Source organism: Bidens hawaiensis, unplaced genomic scaffold (genome assembly GCF_021521415.1).
Source record: "Bidens hawaiensis isolate Kalapana, Puna unplaced genomic scaffold, B.hawaiensis_p1.1 tig00038440_1, whole genome shotgun sequence".
NCBI lineage: Eukaryota > Viridiplantae > Streptophyta > Magnoliopsida > Asterales > Asteraceae > Bidens > Bidens hawaiensis.
The window spans coordinates 154,855-178,260 of record NW_027496738.1 but is presented as its reverse complement, the minus strand read 5'-3'; the positions used below and the strand labels follow the sequence as shown (position 1 = coordinate 178,260).

General features: G+C 34.8%; 2 protein-coding genes and 1 pseudogene across 2 annotated transcripts; 2 read left to right on the top strand and 1 right to left on the bottom strand.

Moving 5' to 3' along the window:
• Window positions 1–5,641: 5,641 nt before the first annotated feature.
• Window positions 5,642–6,916, top strand: LOC143590305 (uncharacterized; annotated as a pseudogene).
• Window positions 6,917–8,326: 1,410 nt separating this feature from the next.
• On the bottom strand, window positions 8,327–8,874 carry LOC143590304 (protein SRC2 homolog). The gene is made up of 2 exons (XM_077070825.1): window positions 8,724–8,874; window positions 8,327–8,622 (listed from the first exon to the last, which is right to left on the bottom strand). Exons 1-2 carry the CDS (start codon window positions 8,872–8,874, stop codon window positions 8,327–8,329), a joined length of 447 nt encoding a protein of 148 aa, XP_076926940.1.
• Window positions 8,875–11,985: 3,111 nt separating this feature from the next.
• LOC143590303 (protein FAR1-RELATED SEQUENCE 5-like) lies at window positions 11,986–12,585 on the top strand. The gene has a single exon (XM_077070823.1). It carries the CDS (start codon window positions 11,986–11,988, stop codon window positions 12,583–12,585), a length of 600 nt encoding a protein of 199 aa, XP_076926938.1.
• The last annotated feature ends 10,821 nt before the right edge of the window (window positions 12,586–23,406 follow it).

The window sequence follows — 23,406 nt, the reverse complement described above, 5'->3', positions numbered from 1 at the left end:
GCCTATCAAACCAATTTAAAACCATATAAAATGGAGCAAAAAGAAATGATTACAATTCCGATATAACTTAAGAAGATCTGAGGCAAATCTTAAATCTTGTTAAAATGTAACAAGTTTTAATATTATCAATAAATACCTTTTAGTAGCTTTTTTATAAAAAACGCATCAAATACCTTATGCATGTGCATTGGCTTTTTGTATCAAAACGCATCACGCATTTTATACTAATATCCATTCGTTAATAATAATGACCCCTTTGTTATACAATCAACAAATGAACATGTAAATGCTCTCTTTCTTAATGAACGAATGAAAACCAAAAAAATCTTATTCGTTTCACTGTTAATGTTCTATCATTTTTTATGTTAAAGTTAAACGAATGAAAATGAACATGCTTTGTTCGTGCTAGTTTGGTTCGCTTACAGGCCTAGTAAAAGAAAAATACCTCAAGATTTGGCACTGCTAGCTTCTCATGTATAGAGTGCAAGAGTGGAAGATATATAGCTCTGGTTCTATGTCTACATAATTAAATAACTAATAACAAACGTATGTTTAATTACAATCTTGTTTAAGAACAACAAAATAATCCATACCTCATGTAGCAGTTTAAAGCTTCCAACTTTTGATTTGATAAAACAATGCATGGCATATCCTGATAAATTAATAATATATCAGCAGACGTAGCGTCTGCAGTCATTAGATAACTTGAAGGCCTGCAAACAAAGAACCAACAGACCAATATTACTCCATGCCTGTAATGTCCAAAACACCGTTGAAACAATTTTAAAACAAAATCAAATAAACATTTATTTTATTCATCTGTTTACTAACGTTAACATGGATATCATGACATTAAATCACAGGAAGTTGTCCCATTTAGTTGTTGCTAAAAATCTAAAGTAACTTTAAAACCCTCCATTTGGGTTGATTTTGTTTACGCAAAATGTCAACGTGTATTACAAACACAGACCTAGCATCACACAGACAAAAGTAATTCTTCCGTCACCTAATTTTGAAAACTAAACGATCGGGGAAACGACAATGTCTAAGGTAAACAGATTATAATGAAAACAAAATTCACTATTAAAATGTGTAGTTTACCTTTAGCAGCCGCATGCCGAACTACACGCCCCTTCAATGAAATAACAACGAACCGTTTAGCATACTAAATTCAATAATCAAATAACCTAACTACAAACAAAAAAAATTAATGAAATTAGTTACCTTGAGATACAGTAGGAAAATAAACAAGACAACCCTGAAAACATGAACGAATCAATAAACGATGACAAATAAACTAAATTACATGAACAAACAGCACAAAAAGCGACAAACAAAAAAGGTTCTAAAAAGGAAGAAACGAACCATGAAAGCAAGACTACCTTCCCGTGGCTTTAGCCCCAAAAACATAGGAGGTTACCGGTAAATCAACTTGTAGTCGTCGATTTGTAACCATACACCACCTTCCTTGCTTCTGTTTTATAAATCCACCGTCGTCTTCACTTCCATTGACTTGGGATTTGGTGAGAACTTGTAGGGAGTGTTGTAGTGGTTGCAATAGTTTGATGAGAAAGATGCAATATTTAGGGTTTGTGAAGAAAGAGACGGCGCAATGGTATTTTGAAATTTGAATCTCCTTATCTGAATTCCACCTTTCAAGTCCCGCTCATTTGTCCTTTGAAGTGATTGTTGTACACCATGCATAAGAGTTGTACAACCCTTAAAATTAAGATTTTTGGGTAAAACCATCATATCGTCCTTCCTGTATGTATAGTATAGATAGCGTGTGTGTGCGCGCGCGCGCGCGTGCACACACATATATCACACATGATAATAAAATAATACTATTCTTCAAACTTTACCAGGTGACAAAAAAACGCATGACCCAATCCAAATATCATGGCCTAGTTTGTAGCCCACAATACATGACCTAATTGATTTCGAATTTCAAATCCTATCGTAGTATCATCTATCCAAATTAAGTAAAAGAATAAAAATATCATAGTTAGTTCATGTTTGATTGTTTTATGTAAAAATATTAATCATTTATGTGTAATTAGGAAGATTCCCGGCGCGTTGCGCCGGGTTGATGTTATTGATACTCATACTCGTACAACTTATCAAATAGTGCAGTGTGGCTGCAAGTCGAGGTGAATTCGATCGGTGCCAGGTTAAGAAACCAATTATTACAACATATTCAAAAAAATTTTAAAAATGTGGAAAAAAAACATGCGTGTTGCATTGCGAGCTGTTACGAATTCCTTGATTATGGAATAGAGGGATACAAAAAGTTATAAAAAAAACCCAAGCATTGTGTTTGTGAACTAACGCGAATTCAATCGGAAAGACGTTGTCGAGAGTAAATCGTACATAGAAAATTATGTGTTGTGGTGGTGAACCGACACGGCTTCGGTTGGTATCAGGCTATGAATCCGAAATTAAAGCAGTAAGTTAATTCGTCCACACTCAAATACAACAAATTAACATATTTTCATAAAAAAGACCATGACGAAAACCAAAAATATAGGCATGTTGTAGCCTATACCTAGCGCGGATTTGTCCAGAATCGATGGACTAAAAATAACTCATGGGAAAGAAACCTTGGGCTGCGACCATGAGGTGACGCGAATTTGACCGGAATCATTTGACGGTATCAACGATAAAAAAAACCCACATTTTTCGATAGCGAACCAACACGAAGTTGAAAATGTAAAACGAACTAAAAGCAAATAAGAAGTATGGCGACCAATCACGTGATTGTGTCGCCAAACTTCTTAATTATTATATATAATAATATATTCTAATATATTTAAGCTTGATTAGGTCATCAGGTATAGGGGCGTTCAGGTTTCGGTTGCAAAATGTGAAACCGGTTAAACCAGACATTGTTTTGGTTTCGCAGTCGGTTGTCTTGTTTAAATCTCGGTCGATTTCAAAATTTTCAAATCATAACAAACCCTCTAATTTATGGTTTATACCGAAAATCGGCCATATAAAACTGGACTGAACCAATTTGATTTTGGTTTTACATAGAGCATATAGTTATTATATTAGCGAACAAACCCAGTTAAATTTTTTTTTTTTGGCGAGAAAATCCATTGTCATTTAAAACATTTTTGAACCCACTGATTATAAGATCTAAAACCTAAATAATGATTAATAAAATCTTAAAATTTAAATACAATTTAAAAACCAATTAGTTGCTAAACTGCTCTCACCCCTCGACTGTCTGTCGACGTTCCTCACGAGTCACACCTCTAATCGGATTATTAGCAATCAATGATAATCCACCATTTCGTAATTGTTTTTGATTTTAATATCCTATTATCCATCCAATTTAAGTAAAAAAAGGATCAAGGTTAGTTTTTGTTTGATTGTTTATGCATTAACCTTCACCTATTTAGACTACAACCATTGGCATTCTCAAGATTGCAATCTTTAGATTTTGAGAATAAAAAAAAAGAAAAAAAGAGTAAAGGGGGCAATCTCGATCGGAATGGCTAACCAGATTGCAAACCCAATTTGTTTGTCTCATTCACACATGTCACATTTCCATTGGTTACTTTTTATTTTGATTTTTCCTTTTTAATTCATAACAATTATTTATATATATATATATTGGTTTTTGTTTTATAACTTATTATATTTGACTTTTAAAAAAATATAAAAACACAGTCTTACTTAGGTTTTTTTTTTGTGAGCATTCCGGTATAAATTTCGTTAAAAATGGAGTTTGTTTAAAAAATCGTATTTTTTATATAAAATTTTAGTTTTAACCATTATTGAATTATCTTATTTGAACCACTAGTTTTCTATTGGTTAGTCAGATTTTTTGGATAAGATTTATAATCTAAAAAATCAAACATTACCTGTTCACAAAAATAAAATAAATATCTAAATTCATATTTTAACCCTATAAATATTATAAGAACTTTCATATTCACTCACACCTTCCATCTCTATTTGATTTCATATTCCTACAATGAATCATCAATTTTCAAACTTTCACATGAATCTTGGAGATTATGAAGATTATCTCAATACCCAATTCTACAAAAACTCTCAACCTTTTTCAAATCCAACTCAAGTTCATGTCAATGAAAACACTTCACAATATACCTCACAAATTTCAGAACCCAACCCTGAAAGTGGATGTTGATGAAGATGTCGCTTTAATGTCATCCTGGTTTCTGGCCGGTGAAGATAAAGTTCAAGGTAAAAACAAAAAGAAAAAACATTTATGGGAAGAAGTAAGGAAATTATACGATGTAGCTCGAGAAGAAAATCCAGAGAAGCTTGGTATAAGGAATGCAAATCAATTAAAAGGTCGTTTTATCCGACTTAGCGAAAATGGGAGTAAATGGGTTGGTGCGTACAGGGCAGCATATTGTGCAAGAAGAAGTGGAATGAGCATGAAAGAAATTGAGAATAATGCTTATAAAATTTACGAGCAAGATGGGGGAAAGTTTAACGACACTGTCGTTTTTATTGAAGTTATGTGTAAGCACCCATGATGCAACACATTCCTATACTGAATGTGAAGTGGGTGATGAAGAAAGCGCTGAAAGCACAAAAAGAACAAGGACTACCGAAGAAGGGGACTATGTCAATTCCAACCCATACACACCAACTAGTTCAACAACTCAGCGTCCAACGGGTAGAGATGCAGCCAAAAGAAAAGCAAAAGGAAAAGGTAAGGTTTCTGAGGAGTTTACTGAACAGCTTCGTGTATTGAACCTTACTAGAATTGATGAAATTGAACTCATGAAAAAAAGACTCGAGTTTGAAAAAGAAAAGGAAGAAATTAAGCGAGAGCAAATAGAAAAGAAGCGGGAGGAAATGGAAGGGAAGCGGGAGGAAATGCAACATATGCAGTTGACAGCACAGTTGCAAAAGCCGTTGTTGTCGCCTGAAGAAGAAATGATGAAGCGTCATCTGATGAGGAAGCTCTATGGGTTCGTCTAATTAAATCCGGTTCACCGTGTGTTTTAATTTTAGTTGGTTTGTTATGCATTTGTAATATATTTGGTTTTTATGTATGTGTGTTTTACTTTATGCATGTAATATCCAACATTATCTTCGTTTTACTGAATGTTTAGTTTTTTGTATATATAAGATAATCTAGCATTATCAACTACATATCCAACATTATCTTCGTTGCCACATGTCACGGTTTTACTCATTGCTTAGATTTTGTTTAGATAAAATAATCTGGCATTATCAATTACATATCCAACATTATATTCGTTGCCACGTGTCACCATTTTACTCATTGCTTGGATTTTGTTTAGATAAAATAATTTGGCATTATCAACTACATATCCAACATTATCTTCGTTGCCACGTGTCACTGTTTTACTCATTGCTTGGATTTTGTTTAGATAACATAATCTGGCGTTATCAACTAGATATCCAAACATTATCTTTGTTTCCACGTGTCACCATGTTACTGGATGCTTAGATTTTGTTTAGATAAATAATCTACCAATATCAAGTTAATATTATTCTATATAAATGAGAGTATAACATTGACAGAGTATTATCTAATAATAACTCTTCCTTTCTTAAGTATTTGGAAAATGTCTCTGAATGATTACCCATCGGAGAGTTCCGATTCATCTGACTCAAATGAATTTGATAAATGGAAGCTAGGGTTGCTGAGCAAAATTGGCAACTTGATTACATAATTACAGAATTTATTATAAGCATGCCAAATATGATCATAGGAGATCATCCTCCTAGATCAAGAAGAAGGTATTGTGATCGTGAACACGAGCATGGGGAGGAACATTTGATGAAAGACTACTTTGTTGACAGCCCAACATATGGTGAAGACACATTTCGGCGTAGATTTCGAATGCGCAAACCATTATTCCTCCGTATAGTGGCCGCTATTACCGCAAATGATGTATATTTTCAACAAAGATGTGATGCTACAGGAAGAAAAGGCCTTTCAAACTTGCAGAAATGTACCGGCGCTATGCGAGGGTTGGCTTACGGGACATCAACAGATGCACAAGATGAATATTTGAGAATGAGTGACACTGTAACAAGGGATTCTCTTCTAAAGTTCATTGAAGGTGTCATTTCATGTTTTGGTCAAGAATACCTTAGAAGGCCCAATGAAGATGATTTAAGAAGATTACTTCATGTCCGGGAAAAACGCAGATTTCCAGGTATGATTGGTAGCATTGACTACATGCATTGGGAATGGAAAAACTGTCCCACTGCTTGGGCTGGGCAATATGCAGGTCGAGGCGGTAAACCAACAATCATTTTGTAAGCCGTTGCATCATATGACTTATGGATATGGCATGCGTTCTTTGGAACACCGGGTACGTGCAATGACATTAATGTCCTCTAAAGATCTCCTATTTTTGATGATGTGTTGACAGGTCGGGCACCAAATGTGAGCTACGTCTTGAATGGTCGGGATTATAATATGGCATACTATCTTACTGATGGTATATATCCTTCATGGGCCGCATTTGTCAAGTCAATAACTTGTCCACAGCTTCGAAAGCACAAGTTGTTCGCTAAACATCAAGAGGCCGCTAGAAAAGATGTGGAACGAGCATTTGGAGTTCTACAAGCTCGTTTTGCATTTCTACGTCACCCATGTAAGTTGTGGGACAAAGATACCATGGGGAAAGTTATGATTGCATGTATCATCATGCATAATATGATTGTTGAGTATGAACGGGACACGTACCTTAATTATTATGATCCATCCGAATTTCTTAATGATAGGCCTACAAACCGACAACGAAGGAGTTCTAGTGAAGATGATGAACCACTCTTTCGATACTCTACTGAACGAATTGCAAGCCTATCCAGTTATATGACGAATAGGGCACAACTTCGTAATAGAGAAGCTCATAACATTCTAAAAAACGATGTGATTGATCATATATAGCAGAAATTTGGTGTTGATGAATAAGTATATGTAGTTTTGTATCATTAATATGTGTAATTTTGTATTTCATGCTACTATTGTAACTTATTTTTATCTATTTTATAAAATGTGTTTGATTAATATATATATTTAACGTTTTTTATATTTAAAAATATATATAATTACTTAATTATATTTATATAGTTAATCAAAACTAATTATAAATTTAATTTATTTAATAAAAAAAGGATGAGATTGGGTTGTTAATGGGAGTAAAAGATTGGAGTGGGTTAAATTTTGTAAATTGAAGAGAGAGAAATTAATTTTATAATGTGAGATTGAGATTATGAGATTGTTGATGGGATAGTCTTAAAGCTTTCCTAGCGGTCCCTCATATTCATCTTTTTAATTACATTAAAAAACACTACATTTACTCTCCTATTCAATTAAATAATCCTATTTTATACATTAATCATTATAGTTTTTTCTCTCATATACTTACAACCAATTTAAGTTTATTAAAAAATAAACATAGACAAACAAAGTTTTCCTAAATTTACAAAAAAATCACTACTTTTTTTTTACTTTCCATCATATAACTTACACTCATAACCACTCAAAACCCAACATTATAATTTATAAACTCTCACATAGTATAGGGACGGGTTGGAAATGCTCTTAGCTAAAATAATTGCAAGTCTAATAGTTTATTTGGAACGTATTGGGCTAAAGTTGCACAATATCTATTTTAGATTTTCAAATTTCAAGTGTATTATATTACGTGCATTTAATCTTTAACCGAGTTTTGATTCAAATACTACAGTTACATCATGATTTATAGTTTACACCGGTATTGTTTCCTTAGCTCTTTGATTGGTATGCAGATTGAGATAGATATAATGATGAACATGAAATCTAATGTTATGACGATAACAAAGACCCAATAAGCTTAAACCATGAAACCAAGCAATAACGGTTTGGTTATGTTTGGTTTTAATATTTAACGGTTTGGTTTTGGTTGTTAATGATAAAAAATAGTTATTAACCGTTTTGACTAACGGTTTGACCTAAAAATCATAGTCCGTAGACACCCCTAATTAGGTGCACATGTTTATGTTTAGAGATGTGTTGATCGTGTTGAATTTGTGCTTCTAGAGATTGTTGGGGGAGTTTGTGTTTTATTATGCGAACATACCAGAAAACTTTAACACCAAATACCGAACCCAGAGAAAAGTTTCATAGCTCCGACACGGCAGACAAACGCTATGTTATGTTCCTGGTCGTCACCTATTTTATTCAACACAATTGTTCGAGCAGAATAAAATAATTGAAGATCCATATATTAACATCATGAAAACTAATTCAAAAACAATTGTTAGTACTTATCACTAATTCAAAACATCAAAACCAGTTCCAAACCCAAATCCCATACTAAAGCATCCCCATACTAGAGCATCTGCGAAGTGGAACAACTGGCCACGGCGGTGGTGGATAATAAACGTGCCCCGGGTGTTGGTTCTGGTAACCATCTCCAGCCGGTTGCTCCCGGGAAGACATACCCATCCCACGAGTTGGATATGCAAACTTCTCCCCAAACTCATACATGAAACTTAAAACCCCTTTCAGTTTGCCGGACGGCCTTCTAACTTGATAACTAACGGTCTGAACCGCCTTCCCGTTATCCTTTACACCTTCCAGAAGCTCCTTAATCGAAACATGAACCTCTCCTAATTTATCTTAACAACCAGCGTCAGGCCGTTATCTAAACCGGCGGCTAATTCATCAATAACAAACTTCATGTGAAAGTTCCATGTAGGGTCGGAATCACCTTGTTTAACCATACTGGTTCTTTGCTTTTGATCTCTGCCAACGGTTCCAGAGATGAATGCGATAGCGTAGACGTCCATTCTGGTTGTGAATCTTGATTTCTTGAGGCCGCTTGCGAAGACGAGAGTGAGGGTTAAGTTTCGGTACTCCATGAGGTTAACCTGGATATCACGAACGCAATCAAACAGGTTTGAACTTGACCAGCGACTCTTTATTATTAATCAAATAAGAGATTACAATAAACTAAACCCAATTTATAAGAGAAAGAAATACAAACTAATATGAATTATAATCAAATACAAACTTAATTTAATTAAAATTATTCAGTTTTTAACTTGAAGTTACTCTAGGGTGTGTGATGTTCGGCGAAATAACAGGAATGTGATCCAAATATTTAAAATATCATAAATTCATAACTGATTATAATTTGAAAGATGGGCCGCTTAATAATTGTCTTAGGTTTTGGACTTCCCATGAATGTGGTTTGCTTGGTAATAAGGCCCATTATGGAAATAATAGTAGAGGGGTACAAAATCGGCTTTTTTTTCACAAACCGAACTGGTTTTGGGTTTTGCATGGTCAAAACCGGTTTGTCCTAAACCGGGTCGATTTGGAATCTGGTTTCAGCATAGAACTTGTCAAACTAAACCAAACTTGTTTGGTTTAGAGCCGGTTAATCAGTTTAAGACCGATTTTAGGATAAAAAACCTTTTTCAAAACTGGATTGATTGTGAATCAACCGAACCGCTATACGAACAAGTAGTTCGGTTATAAATATGAACCGGTCCGGTTTGGTTTCTGGTTAATCGGTTCCAGGCCGGTTTTTTGTACATTCTAAATAATAGTATGTGTCGATTTTCAATTGGTTGGTTTTAAAGTTTCAAACCTTGGCTAGTTGGTTGGTTTACGGTCTATTCACAATGTAGGTCCAGAGATGCGGATCAAACAACAATGTGCTTTAATCAATCTCACACTAAGCTAGCGGAAATCACTTGTGTGTAACCGAGATCTTGAATATTGTTGTGTTTGGATTATGGCCAAAAAAGGAAAGATAAAGATAGAGGTTGAGAGAAAGTGGGAGTTGTTGAAGATAAGATTTGCAAAAAGGTTGTTTTGTAAACATGCCATGCTTCTTTCCATTAGATGACCAAAGATGAATTTTGTTTACAAGTGGGGCAAGCCCATACATTATTACAACAAAAATGAAAGCTAACTAAATGCATCTTTAAAGACCGAACAAATACAAAAGAAGGTAAAAAACAAAGTGGGCTCTACACAGAAAACTGGGCGTAAAAAACCAGATGTGGATCATAATATTTGACAATATTTTTTATTTTTTAATATTTCGTATTTATATATAACTTTGGTTATTTGTATTAATTTTAATTACTTATTTACGTAGAACTATTTTAATATGTGTGCAGTCACTATTAGAACTATTTTAGAACTATTTTAATATCAAGTATTTCATTATACTAAAGCGTGGATAAAATTATTTCATCAAATACCACGCAGTAAACCTATTTAATAAATCAAATATCAATTTTTCTATCAACAAGTAATTGGTATTTGTATATGTATTTTTTTTTCTGAAATAGGATATACAAACTGTGGACTTACAACCTCAACTAGAGAGGATGTTGCTGAAAAAGATCTAACTATCGGGTCAAATATTGAAATAGAGGAAAATAATGATGTGACAATCGAACACGGGTTTGATAAAGATGAAGACGATAATGTGAGGGGAATGGTTTTTGATAGTCCTGATGATGCATATGAGTTCTACAATCGTTACGCCCTTTTACATGGATTTGGAATACGTATTCATACAACTTTTATAAATAAGACAACGGGTGAGCCTTATCGGAGGATATATGTATGCAACAAAGAGGGTTTTAAAGATTTAAAGTCTAAAAGCTCTAGCGGGGAAGTTAAGAAATGCCGTAGGGATTTAAGGACTAGATGTGAAGCATTTATTCGAATTTCAAAAAGTAAAGAAGAAAAATGGATAGTGGATATGTTTAACGATGTACACAATCATGAGCTAATTCTTACTCCAACCAAAGTAATGAAATTCCGTTCTCATGGGAAGTTTCACTGCTCAATGGCTTGCAAATCTCTAATGTCAAAACTTGGTCAATCCGGGTTGAAACCTTGTCAAATTAAGAAGGTTATAAATACTGTGAAAAGTCCACTTTGACGTTACATCAAAACAATGTGCTGATATATTAGCTGAGGAACGAAAACAATACAAAGGTAAGGAGTTATGGGCTCATTAAGCATTTTAAAGAAAAAATATTAGAAGATCGTAACCTTTATTTTGTTGTCGATTTATTTGATGATGGGTCACCAAGAAATATATTTTGGGCTGACAGGAGATCAAGAGACTCGTATGTAAAGTTTGGTGGCGTTCTTGTGTTTGATGTCACGTACATGACCAACAAATTTAAGATGCCGTTTGCTCCATTTGCCGGGGTGAATCATCATAGTCAATCTATATTATTTGTGGTGCACTATTGGAGAATGAGAAACAAGAAACCTTTGAATGGTTATTTAAAAATTTCTTAAATTGCATGTTTGACAAGAATCCATTAGCAATAATTACTGATCAAGATAAAGCTATTGGAAATGCAATCAAAAGTTTTTCCCCCAAAAGTAGGCATCTTTATTGTTCATGGCATATTAAGAAACATGAGATCGACCATCTTCGATCTCTTAAGGTTAGTTACAGTGATTTTCAAGAGTTACACAAACAATGGGTAAATAGTAATACGGTGAATCATCATAGTCAATCTATTTTATTTGCTCCCGTTTTCTCCATTTGTCTGGGTGAATCATCATAGTCAATCTATATTATTTGTGGTGCACTATTGGAGAATGAGAAACAAGAAACCTTAGAATGGTTATTTAAAAATTTCTTAAATTGCATGTTTGACAAGTATCCATTAGCAATAATTACTGATCAAGATAAAGCTATTGGAAATGCAATCAAAAGTTTTTTTCCCCAAAGTAGGCATCTTTATTGTTCATGGCATATTAAGAAACATGAGATCGACCATCTTCGATCTCTTAAGGTTAGTTACAGTTATTTTTAAGAGTTACACAAACAATGTGTAAATAGTAATACGGTTACAGAATTTGAAAGTCGTTGGGAATTTTTATGTGGCAAGTTCAATTTCCAAAGTGGCAGTTGGATAACGAAGATGTATAATCAACGTAAACATTGGGCTACAACTTTCTTAAAAGATTATTTTTTTCCTGACATGACATCAAACGGAATAAGTGAAGGCGTTCATTCCTATTTTGATGGATATGTGAATTCAAAGATCATGTTGAATGAGTTTGTAAAACAGTACGATAAAGTTGTTGAGGCTCGAATGGCTGTCGAAGAAGATGAAGACTTCAGAACCATGGACTCACATCCAAATCTTTCTTCTGTTAACCCGATAGAGGCAAAAGCAGGTGCACGTTACACTAAAAATATCTTTGATTTATTCAAAAAAGAATGGACCGAAGCTACATTAAATTTAACTCATGAGACGATAACCAAAAGCTTAAAAGAGATCAAATATAAGGTTGGGCAACTGGGTATTGATACAATATACTGGAGAAATGTTGATTTTCGTCTCTCGAAAAAGATAGATGTCGCATGTTCGCGTGCAAAGTTTAAAACACATGGGATACTATGCAAGCATATCTTATATGTCTTAAAGAAGAGGAATGTTGAAACTCTTCCTGATCATTACATTTTATCTAGGTGGACACTTGATGCTAGGTATAAGTTGGGTAATTGCGGTACCGAGCTCGAAGATATACATAGTGAAAAAGGAGTTAGTGCATTAACATTATGGTGTGTTCAGTAAAGTTTTAGAAAAGCAATTGAGCATGCACGAGACTCTCCATATGAGATAAAAAAATTAAATACCCTGTTGGTGAAATTTTTAGAAGAACAAAGTATCCGAGCAAATTCCAATCAGCTTGAAAGTGCAACACAAGAGTTTAATGTTGAAAGTTCACAAGTAAACATGATGCCTCAAATTTCCGTTCGGGACCCATTAGCTCCTACTAATACTAAAGATCGTCCTAAAAATGCAACTAGAATCAAATCTTCTCTTGAAGCATCAAAAAAGAGAACTTGTTCAAACTGTAAGGAATTGGGTCATTACATAAGCGGATGTCCCAAAAGGAAGGTAAGAGTAATATATTTTAGTATTAAATAAGACACATATAATTTTGGAAGTGTAATACTTGTATTATTTTTTTTTCCAGAAGGACAAGGCATTACAAGAAAGAGAAGGATGGCATGTGAATCAACACGAAGAATCACCTAGGGGTGTGCAAAGGTGGAAACCCGACCCAACCCGCTTAAAGACCAACCCAACCCGATAACCGAAATTACAAATTCTTGAGACCGAAGACCGGACCTTATCTGGTGGGTGGGGTTTCGGTCTTTCACCGGTTCGATTTTTCGGTCTCGGGCTAATGACCGGACCCGATTTTAGTTCCAATTTCAAGCTCATCTTGTTCAATCTTGGTGTGAGTTTAAAGGAAATAATTTTATCAAATCTAAGTGCATATGCAATTATGTGTTCTAGATGATAACTAATTCACACACAAACATGATCTGCTTCAGCAATTCAACATCAAATCTTCAGCTTATTCAGTGTCGTTTTTGTTGTTTTTCACCATTATTCCAGGTATAATGAATTTATTAAATTATTATCCTTTACTCAAATTAAATTCATCATCACAAAGACACAGATGCATGAATATTGTTATTAAGCAATGAATGTTGTTCAAACTTGCTAATTAGGGAAACGATTCAACAAACTATATATTTTTGCAACATATTTTTGTATGTGCACACCAACTGTTTGAAGAAATGTCTCACTCAAGTTACGTTCATAATCACCTGCTTGGTTGATCGTCGCATTTGGTAGATGGTGGAATTGGATATTGGAATTTTATATACGTTCAAGTAAGCCTCATGAGAATTTTTTTTAGGGTTATGGTTCACGTATCCTGGCTTTTTAATTACTAAAATCGGTTCAACAGGTTTAGTCGGTCTTCACCGAACCGGACCCGAGACCGATTGGGTAAGATATTAAAGACCGAATGTATAGGTTTGTAATTAGGGTCGGTACGGGTTTGGGTTTTTTCGGGCCGGTTCTTCGGGTTTTTTCGGGCCGGGCCTAAAGCTGCACACCCCTAGAATCACCTTTTTTTTAAGATTAATTGTTTTTCAGATTTTTTTAATATTATTTGCAATACTTAAAGTCGTTTTACAGTAGGTTTTTTTATTAAAACATGAATTGATTCTAAACTTTGGAACTTTAAGATGTATTGAAATAGCAGGTTTGATTCTAGTTGTGAAAGTGTTATTATGATTTATTTGATCAACTAAATTGATAGAGCATAAATTATACGTAAAGAATATAAATTGATAGCCATGCATTTTTGTTTTTGTGGAATTTCGTTGAGTAGTTAAAGAAATAAACTAATTCAAGTACATTTGTTGATCTTTTCATATAATGGTTTAGATATTCAGAGAAGTTGGTGTATGGTGGATGTAGATTGATGGGTTACAAGTTGAGTACAGGGTTACAAGTTGAGTACATTTTGTAAATAAAGGTCAACAACAGCGCTCAATTGCTACCGATCCTTACACTTGTTGCATCCTCTTCAAGCCATAACGAGAATACAACTAACATGTTACTGCTCTTGGTAGCCGACACACTGATTTGTGCTAAATCTGCAACTGAATAAAATGATTCTGCATTTCAAAGGTAACCTGTCATACCAGCAATAACCCGTTCAAAATTGACCCATTCAAAAAATAAACAAAATGATGAGTAATTAATATAGCGATCAACAAAACCAGTTGAACATAGAAGCATGAAAATCATAGCGTTTTGCAAATTGTAATATGAAACACAACTCAGAATCTGTCCAGGAACTAAAGACTTGCATAAGCACGATTAACCAAAAATAACCATCATCCCTATAAAATTCTAGAGTACAACCTTATACATTCTCCAATATATCATAGTGAGCTTCACATTCTTTCCACTTTGTAGTCGTTGTTGCTCCTCTTTGCTAAAAATCAAGAACACTAATAAACCATATCCCCCCTAAAATATGGGATTTGATAGAAAAGAGAGAAGCCGCCTTAGGAGTTGACTGGATTTAGGATAGAAATCAACTGTGTAAGTCCCGAATCTGGATCACTACAATTATGATATCAATATAACAAGTATAGGTGCGGAATACCTTTACCCGGTGATTCAAGAGCATAAATGAATAAAGTAAAGTAACACGGAATTGCTTCAAAACACACGTATATTAACAATACGTCTGGTGCCTAATCACTAACAATATGCAATCAAAATAACTTGGAATGAACAACTCTCTAGCTCTGCTCACTCTCTGCTCTCGTGAACAACTTTAAACCCTATACACATATTCTCTATATATAGGGAAGCTAACAACCAAGCCCAAGTAAAGCCCGAAGCCCACCGAGATCCTTTAAGGATCTCGGTTTACATATATCACATACAACCTAAACCAATTAACTAGAACTAAGTACAAACCACCAAATATGGACCCAACAATCTCCCCCTTGGTTTGTAGCTTCGTTCTTGTTTGTTTTACTTCAAACTAGCCTAACCGAAATCCCTATGGATTTCGGTATTGCACTAATGTAATTCTTCAACTCGTCTTTGTTTATATCACTTTAGTCTTGATCATGTCGTGGCCTTTTAATATGCGTCAGTCTAACCAATTTATGACCTAACAATCTTGCCCTTAGACTGATGCTTTCAAGATCTTCAGAATCTTTACTAGAACATAATCAGCAACTTCAACATTTGCATCCAATACTCTATCATCTCCCCTTGAACATGATCAGCAACTTTAGCATCTGCATCCAATACTCTACCATCTCCCCCTTTTAGATAGCATCATCCAATTTGAGTCTCAGATACTTCATATGCTTCCGTTGCAAGAAATCAGTCTTGAAAGAACAATCAACTTTGATAGAAAGATCAACCAAAATATTTTTGAAAACAATTAAATAAAACAAAATAAGACAAGACATATTTTTTTAATTTTTATGATTTTCTTGAAAAGACTTGAAATGAGATCATACCAGCTGAACCAACTATAACACAATAACCGAAATCATATTTCATTAGTAGAAGACAAATTTTAAAACGATTTCTTAACACATTTTGTTTCGACAAGAGTAATCATGACGTAAAAATAAAATAAATGAAATAAAATAAGACCAAAAACAACAAATAAAACAAATTTAATCACCCGGTCTTCTTGTAATTTAGCAAAAGTTTGGGATCAAATTTCAGTTTTCTTGATAAAACTGCCGCCTTTATTAAAAGATCCGAACATGGGATCATATTATTTAAGGTGCTTTCACAAAGATTCATGTTCAACGTTATTATAACATAAAGAAACAGGTTGATAGTAGGTATAACGAACTTAGCATGATTTTCATTGCATCAGTGATATGAATTAGGTTCAATTCGGCATAAAGCTTAGATGGACATCACTCATGGACATGTGATGCCTCCTATATTTTTTCAAAGCGTATTTGTCTTTCCCCAGATCACCCCAATTTGACTCCAACCCCCTAGTACTTGATCAAAAGTTTTTATAGATAAACAAACAATAACTTTAAGCTTTAAGGTTGAACGTTGGACTTACAAGCCATCCGGACTTACAGGCCTTTCATTCGAGACATGACATGACTTACTTTTGTGCCCCAATCTCTGTAGTTCTAGTTTGACCTTTAAGCTTTTGAAATATGAAAATTTTTATTTTTGCTTCACAATAATATTATTTTGTTTTTCTTTATTTTTATACTATATTTTTTCTTTTTTTTATAACTTGAGTAAAACTTAGAAACATAATATTTTTGGTGATCAGTACACTAATGGGCTCGTGTATGACTAGGTAATTGCTTTTCTGCCTATCCTTCGGAGAGATGTATATGGAGACATGCACATTTTTTCAAAATGACTCTCCACGGTAAGTTTAGCAAATTTAGTGTATATCACTTCGACTTTTAACGCATCATGGAAAGCTACCACACAAACCAATGACTGTTCCAGAGCCTTTTAAGCTTAATAACTTCACCCGTTAGGCACAGAAACAATTTATCTATCACTTTCCAAAGGTTGGATCAATTTTCATTTGAAAATGTTTTGAACAATTTATCTATCACTTTCCAAAGGTTGGATCAATTTTCATTTGAAAATGTTTTGAAGCTTCTGAAAAGCTGTTAGCTGAATAAATATATCACTTCCCATAAAATTACAGAAGACACACATATTAAGAACTCAGTCACCCCGGTCACTCTTCAGTTTTCAGGTAAATGGCTATCCCGTATGACCACTAGTGGTTAACAGGACCAAACACATATGAGAATACATGTCCCTTCAACTTGGAATTACCGGCATAATTTTAAGTGAAAGAATTCAAAACACAAAAACACATCACAAACGCCCGAGATGCTTTCAGTCTTTAGATAAATGGCTATCCTGTGAATCTACAAGTAGATCACCGGACCAAACATATACAAGTATATGTTCTCAAAATTGAGCAACCGACATAATTTTAAGCGAGAGTGAAGTTTGAAAGACATAGATAGTAATTTTTTATTAAACGCACACACACTCTTTTTGAATTTTTTAATTTTCTCCCCCTTAATTTGTGCAAAAACTTTTATATACAAATTTAACCTCAAAAAGACTCAATCATCGAAAAGTAGTATTTAATAAAAAATAAAGTGTGATAGTCAGCCAACTGATGTACTATCATTTCTCATGTACATTCAAGTCATTTTCTCAATTTTGAAATAAAACAAAATAAAAAACTATACTTGAAAAACTAAACGTGAACATATTTTTGTATTTTTATAAAAATTTAAAACTTTAAAAATCTTTTTGATTGATCAATCTTTCATACCAAAGTGATACGGTTACCTTTTATCTTCAAGACATCATTTTTCATTTATGAGAATCTCCCCCTAGGAATAAGCTTGTTTTGAGATTCTACATCCTTGCAAGTTGAATGTCTAGAACAAGCCTTTTAATATACAATGTATTCCCTGATTTGTTCCTACACACTTAGAGAGCAGATTAAAAACATTCTATCACCCTAAATTCGCGTCCATGCAACAAATAATCCATTTTATGGTTTAAAGATTTTAAAACAATGGATATTTGCCCTGTCATGTGCCTGGAACAACCCATTTGATAAACAATGAATTTGTGGTTGTTCCTACACGCATAGCGGGATTAGTTGGACATAGGAACCCAAGTCATAAATGTCTTGGGGTTACCTTGAGCATCAACATATGTGACCTCTTGCCAACTCATATCTTTCCCATCTTTAACAGAATCATTTGTCATTACAGATTCCGTTTGCTGAGTTTTAAGTTTCCAAGTCTGTCTTGGTTTAGTGAAATTTGATAAAACAGACTTTGGAGTGGAGCAATTCGAATTCGAATTCTTAGAACTCTCAACACTCTTAGACTTCTGAAAATTTATTTTTCTTTTAACAGTTTCTTAATCATCTGAGTGCAAACCTGTCATATTAACTTTGAATCCCTGAGTATCCGTGACCTGTTGTACAGATACACGTGGTTTTGTAAAATAAGCAATTTGTTTAACCACTGGATTCGGTTGAAACCTGTTACCTTTCACCTGAGGAGCTTGTCTATTAACAGCACAGTAGTGACACTCCTTTTCCAAATGCCCGCCATTCCCGCAGACGAAACACGCCTTCATCCTTCTTCTAATGTCAACGGAAGCACTTGCTTCATGTTGGAATTCCTTCTTAGGCAAGGTTTTTCCATTCTTCTTGCCCCTTGGCACAGCCTTCTGATTTTGCTTGTAATAGGGAACATATAGAAGATGAACACAATTTCTGGCGATATGTCCTGGCGTGCCACAGTGGTAACATGTTTGCCTCTTGATATAAAAAGCACCCTATGATTTATCAATACATGGACATCCTGAGGATCTAAGAGGACGAGATTGTCCTTGTTGTGCTGATTTCTTACGTGCCTTCCCTTTGTTGCCACAACTCTGTGTAATACTATTAGTATAATTTTAAGTTGTGGTGTCATCTGAGTTTGATGACACGTTAGAATGAGATTCATTTTCACTAGCCTGAACCCCTTTACTATTAGAAGCAACATCGATTACTATATCTACAAATGAAGTAGAAGTATCAAAATTGTTTATACATTTAAAACAGGCTTGATTTCCTCTATGGATCCTGATCCAATAGTTTCAGATTGAACCTGTTTACCGTACTTCATGTTTTTTTATCTTTTCCTCCTGTTCTTTGGTGACAGGGGTAGGGACATAATTGTGGTTGTAAGGTGGGGGAACTTGACTGTATCCTATTCCCTCACCTTCATTTTCCTTCCACCACAAATGGTTTTCAATCATTGAGTTAACTACTTTACTGGAACCATCGAATTTTTTAAAATCAAGTTCAGCCATTTCAAACTTTCTAGTTAGATTCAAGATTTCTAACTTGGAGGCTTCCAGTTTAGCAGTTAACTCAGCAATTTCTTGTTTGGCATCTAGGTGATGACAACTTTTTATACTAAAATCAGACTTAAGCTTTTTAATGTCCTTGTTTTGTGTTTCTATTTTGTCTAGAAAGCCCTTTTTATTTTTCTTAAGTTTAAAATTTTCAGATTTTATTCTCTCCATATCTCTACTTAGACTGTCGTTATGAATGTTATACATTTCTGTTTTTTTCACCGCAATTTAAAGAACATGGTTTAAAACTTATCTCAGATGAATTTTGATATACTTCTTGTGAGGGAGTAGACTGATTAAGAGTACTTTCAAACATTGAGATGAGTTGTGGAGAATCCTTTGAGTAATTAAAGAGATTGAACTGATTTTCCCGCCAAAATTTCTCGAAAAAATATGATCGCCAAAATTCTCAAGAAAGATGTCTCGCTCAAAAGAGGCGTCCAGGAAAAATTTTGTTCAAGACAAATTTTTCCGAATTTCCCGTCAAAATTCGCCGAAAATCACCCGAAAAACTTGTTTAGAATGAAATCTCGCTTATAAGGAGTATTCTGGAAAAATTTCGTTCAAGAAAATTTTTCCAGCCGAAAAACTGTTTTTTTGGCCGAGAACTCCTTTAACCGAGAACTAAAGTAGACCAAAACCCCACTTTGGCCGAGAACAACAAAGTTTGACCGAAAACTAGATGTTGACAGAAAACCAAGGTTGACCGAGAACACACGTTGACCGAAAACAACCAGTTGACCGAGAACTCGTTGATCTGACCGAGAACGAACAAGAGTTGGCCGAAAACACTTGGTTTTGGCCGAAAACAAACAAACTGGTTGGTTGTTTAGGCCGAAAACACTGAATAGTTAACCGAAAACCCTTCTTTCTTGGCAGAGAACACTTGTTTGACCAGCTGATTTTGGTAACTAAATAAAATCCGAAATCTATGGGATTTGAATTTAAATCTAAAATCAATCCAAAATCTTTCCCAAGTTATTTGATCTACAACCAAGAGTAATACTCCTTCTCCGATCAATACTTCGCCGAAAATCAGTTTAAAACCACCAAAATATGATATATTGAATCCGTTGATATCAAAATAACGAGCCTGAATTCGTCAAAGGCTCTGATACCAATTGTAAGTCCCGAATCTGGATCACTACAATTATGGTATCAATATAACAAGTATAGGTGTGGAATACCTATACCCGGTGATTCAAGAACATAAATGAATAAAGTAAAGTAACACGGAATTGCTTCAAAACACACGTATATTAACAATACGTCTGGTGCTTAAGCACTAACAATATGCAATCACAATAACTTGGAATGAACAACTCTCTAGCTCTGCTCACTCTCTGCTCTCGTGAACAACTTTAAACCCTATACACATATTCTCTATATATAGGGAAGCTAACAACCAAGCCCAAGTAAAGCCCGAAGCCCACCGAGATCCTTTAAGGATCTCAGTTTACATATATCACATACAACCAAAACCAATTAACTAGAACTAAGTACAAACCACCAAATATGGACCCAACAAACAGTTACCAGTTTAGGGTTGATGTTAATCAGAATCGATTAAGGAGAAAGCAAACTAGCACAGTAGTAGATATCGATATTAATGAAAAAGAGTTAAGTGTCATTTTAGTACATGTGTTTGATCAACTACGCAACTTTAGTACATATTCTTTATTTTGTGCAAATGGCTACTTCAGTTTCAAAAAACTTGCAATTTTGGTACTTTTTTTAACACCGTTTATTTTGTTCGTTAAATCAGGGGCAGTTTGGTAATTTCACTATTCTTTTTCCTTCTCCTTTTTTCTCCCCGTCTTCTACATACCTATCTTTCTTTTATCTCTTTAATATTCTTTTCCCAAAATCCCAAAATCCAAACCCTAAACATCTTAAGTTTGTTTTTGCATTCTCATAACATGTTATTGGAGGTAAGGTTAAGTTGGTGGCGGCAGGTCTGGTAGGTGGTGTCTAGGGTTAGTGGCGGCGGTCCGGCGGTGGTGGCTGGGTATTGTGGCGGTCCAGCGGTGGTTAATGGGCTGTTGAGGCGGTCCGGTGATGGTTGCTGGATAGTTGCGGCGGTCTGACGGTGGTTGTTGGGTTGTTTCAGTTGTTTTCATGTTGATTTTATAGATTCTACAAGTGGGGGATGGGGATGTGGTGGTGGCTGATTCGGTGACGGTTGTAAGAGGTTTTGGTGGTAGATGGTGATGGTGGATATATTACAAGAGAAAGAGGGGGTGAGTGTTATGATGGTAGGTTTTCGACTGGTTGTGGTTGTGGTTTTAAACATAGATATGTTGGTATCTTGTCAGAAATGGTGAGGAGATATACAAATATGGTGGTATCTTTAAGAAATGGTGGTGGTTGTGGGGAATAGGTAGAAGGGGGAGATGTTGTAGAAAACAGAGAGAGAGAGAGAGAGAGAGAGAGAGAGAGAGAGAGAAGGTAAAATTACCCAAATACCCATGATTTAATGGAGGAAAATTGACGGAGTTAAAAAAAGTACTAAAAATGTAAGTTTTTTGAAACTCAGGTAGCCATTCGCACAAAATAAAGAATAGGTACTAAAGTTGCGTAGTTGACCAAACCACAGGTACTAAATGACACTTAACTCAATGATAAAACAAGAAACAGTCAATTGGGTTTATGAATAAATTGATGTGCAAATCCCATCACTGATATGCGTTGCCAGAAAGAAATCATAATATAGATACAAAATGGAATTCTAAATTAGGTTTTAATTGGATATGAGCCAAAACTACGTAGTTTTGGGGGTTTTGCATCTAAAGTTAGATGCCTAACAGCCTCATACTCACTTTCCCATATATATATATATATATATATATATATATATATATAAAAGATAAGTATAAGATGAAAACCTAGTCTAGTTGAGAAAACCCCAAATACTTATTTTTGTGGTCAACGTTGTGCCACACATGCATATTAGATCATAAGCTTCAAGGATAATTATGTAAGTTACTGTAAGGCCCCAAACCCGGTAGCCCTACTTTAGCATCGGATTTACTCATAAACACAGTTCTTACCAATCAGAGTTAATTAAAACTTATGCGGAAACGTTAACTTAAAGCGTTCGTTACAAAACATTAAATCTTGTCTTCGATACCATAACACAAAACATTATATTTAAAACACAATTTCTCCCATCTTCAAATGCCAGCCGTTCAATCCATGCCATGTGCCATCCTCATGCTAACTCTTTGATCAAATCACCTGCGTGCATACTAAAAGCCAGCTACGCTGAGTGAGTTCTAGTTAATCAAGCAACTCACCATACAACCACTAAATGCATTTATATATGTATCCAAAGACACATAGTCCACTGTTTGACCTGTTCACCTTACCACTTAACCTCTTATTTACCCCTACAGCTTAGCCTCTTTAATAACGAATTACGTTATGCCACTTTTCCACTTTAACAACGAATAACGTTATGCTACTTTGCCACTTTAATAACGATGTCACGCATAGGCTTACCCTACCACGTACTAACGTCATGCTACTAACACCCTTACTAGACCCTTGCTACTTCTGTCACGCCCTACCTCTATTTGTCTACAACACACTTTATATCATTACATCAATTACATAATATCCAAGTTACACCACAACATTTACACACTAATAACCACTTATGGATCATTCCCGAATGATGTTACGCGCAATATCCGAAGATCGTTCGCACACCGACTAACGGTACCTTCCCTGTCTACACGTGCAATATCCGAAGATCGTTCATGCACCAACAGACATCCATTCATAACATTTGCAAATATATCACATCAAACATTATAGCATACACTTACCACTTAAGGTAAGTGTATTCACACTTCACATCGAGTATGCACACAACCCCGAAAACATAACAAGGAAATGGGGCTAGAAACTCACATGAACTCGATTACTTCTTACGTTAATGGTTATTCCTCCTTGAGCTGTGCACGACTAACTGTTTAATAATTACAATATCAAATACTACTCTAGCCATTCTCATTGATACTTAATTAGACTTACGCGTCTAAGCCAGTTTTACTTCATTGAATCAATACCCGGTTAGTTAATCGTTACTCGTTAATCCTTTATAGG

Coding starts and splice junctions, on each gene's coding strand:
- LOC143590303 (XM_077070823.1), top strand. CDS start 11,986: ATGACATCAAACGGAATAAGTGAAGGCGTTCATTCCTATTTTGATGGA.
- LOC143590304 (XM_077070825.1), bottom strand. CDS start 8,874: ATGGAGTACCGAAACTTAACCCTCACTCTCGTCTTCGCAAGCGGCCTC. Junction 8,623..8,723: donor AACCAGTATGGTTAAACAAG/GTGATTCCGACC, acceptor AAGATAAATTAG/GAGAGGTTCATGTTTCGATT.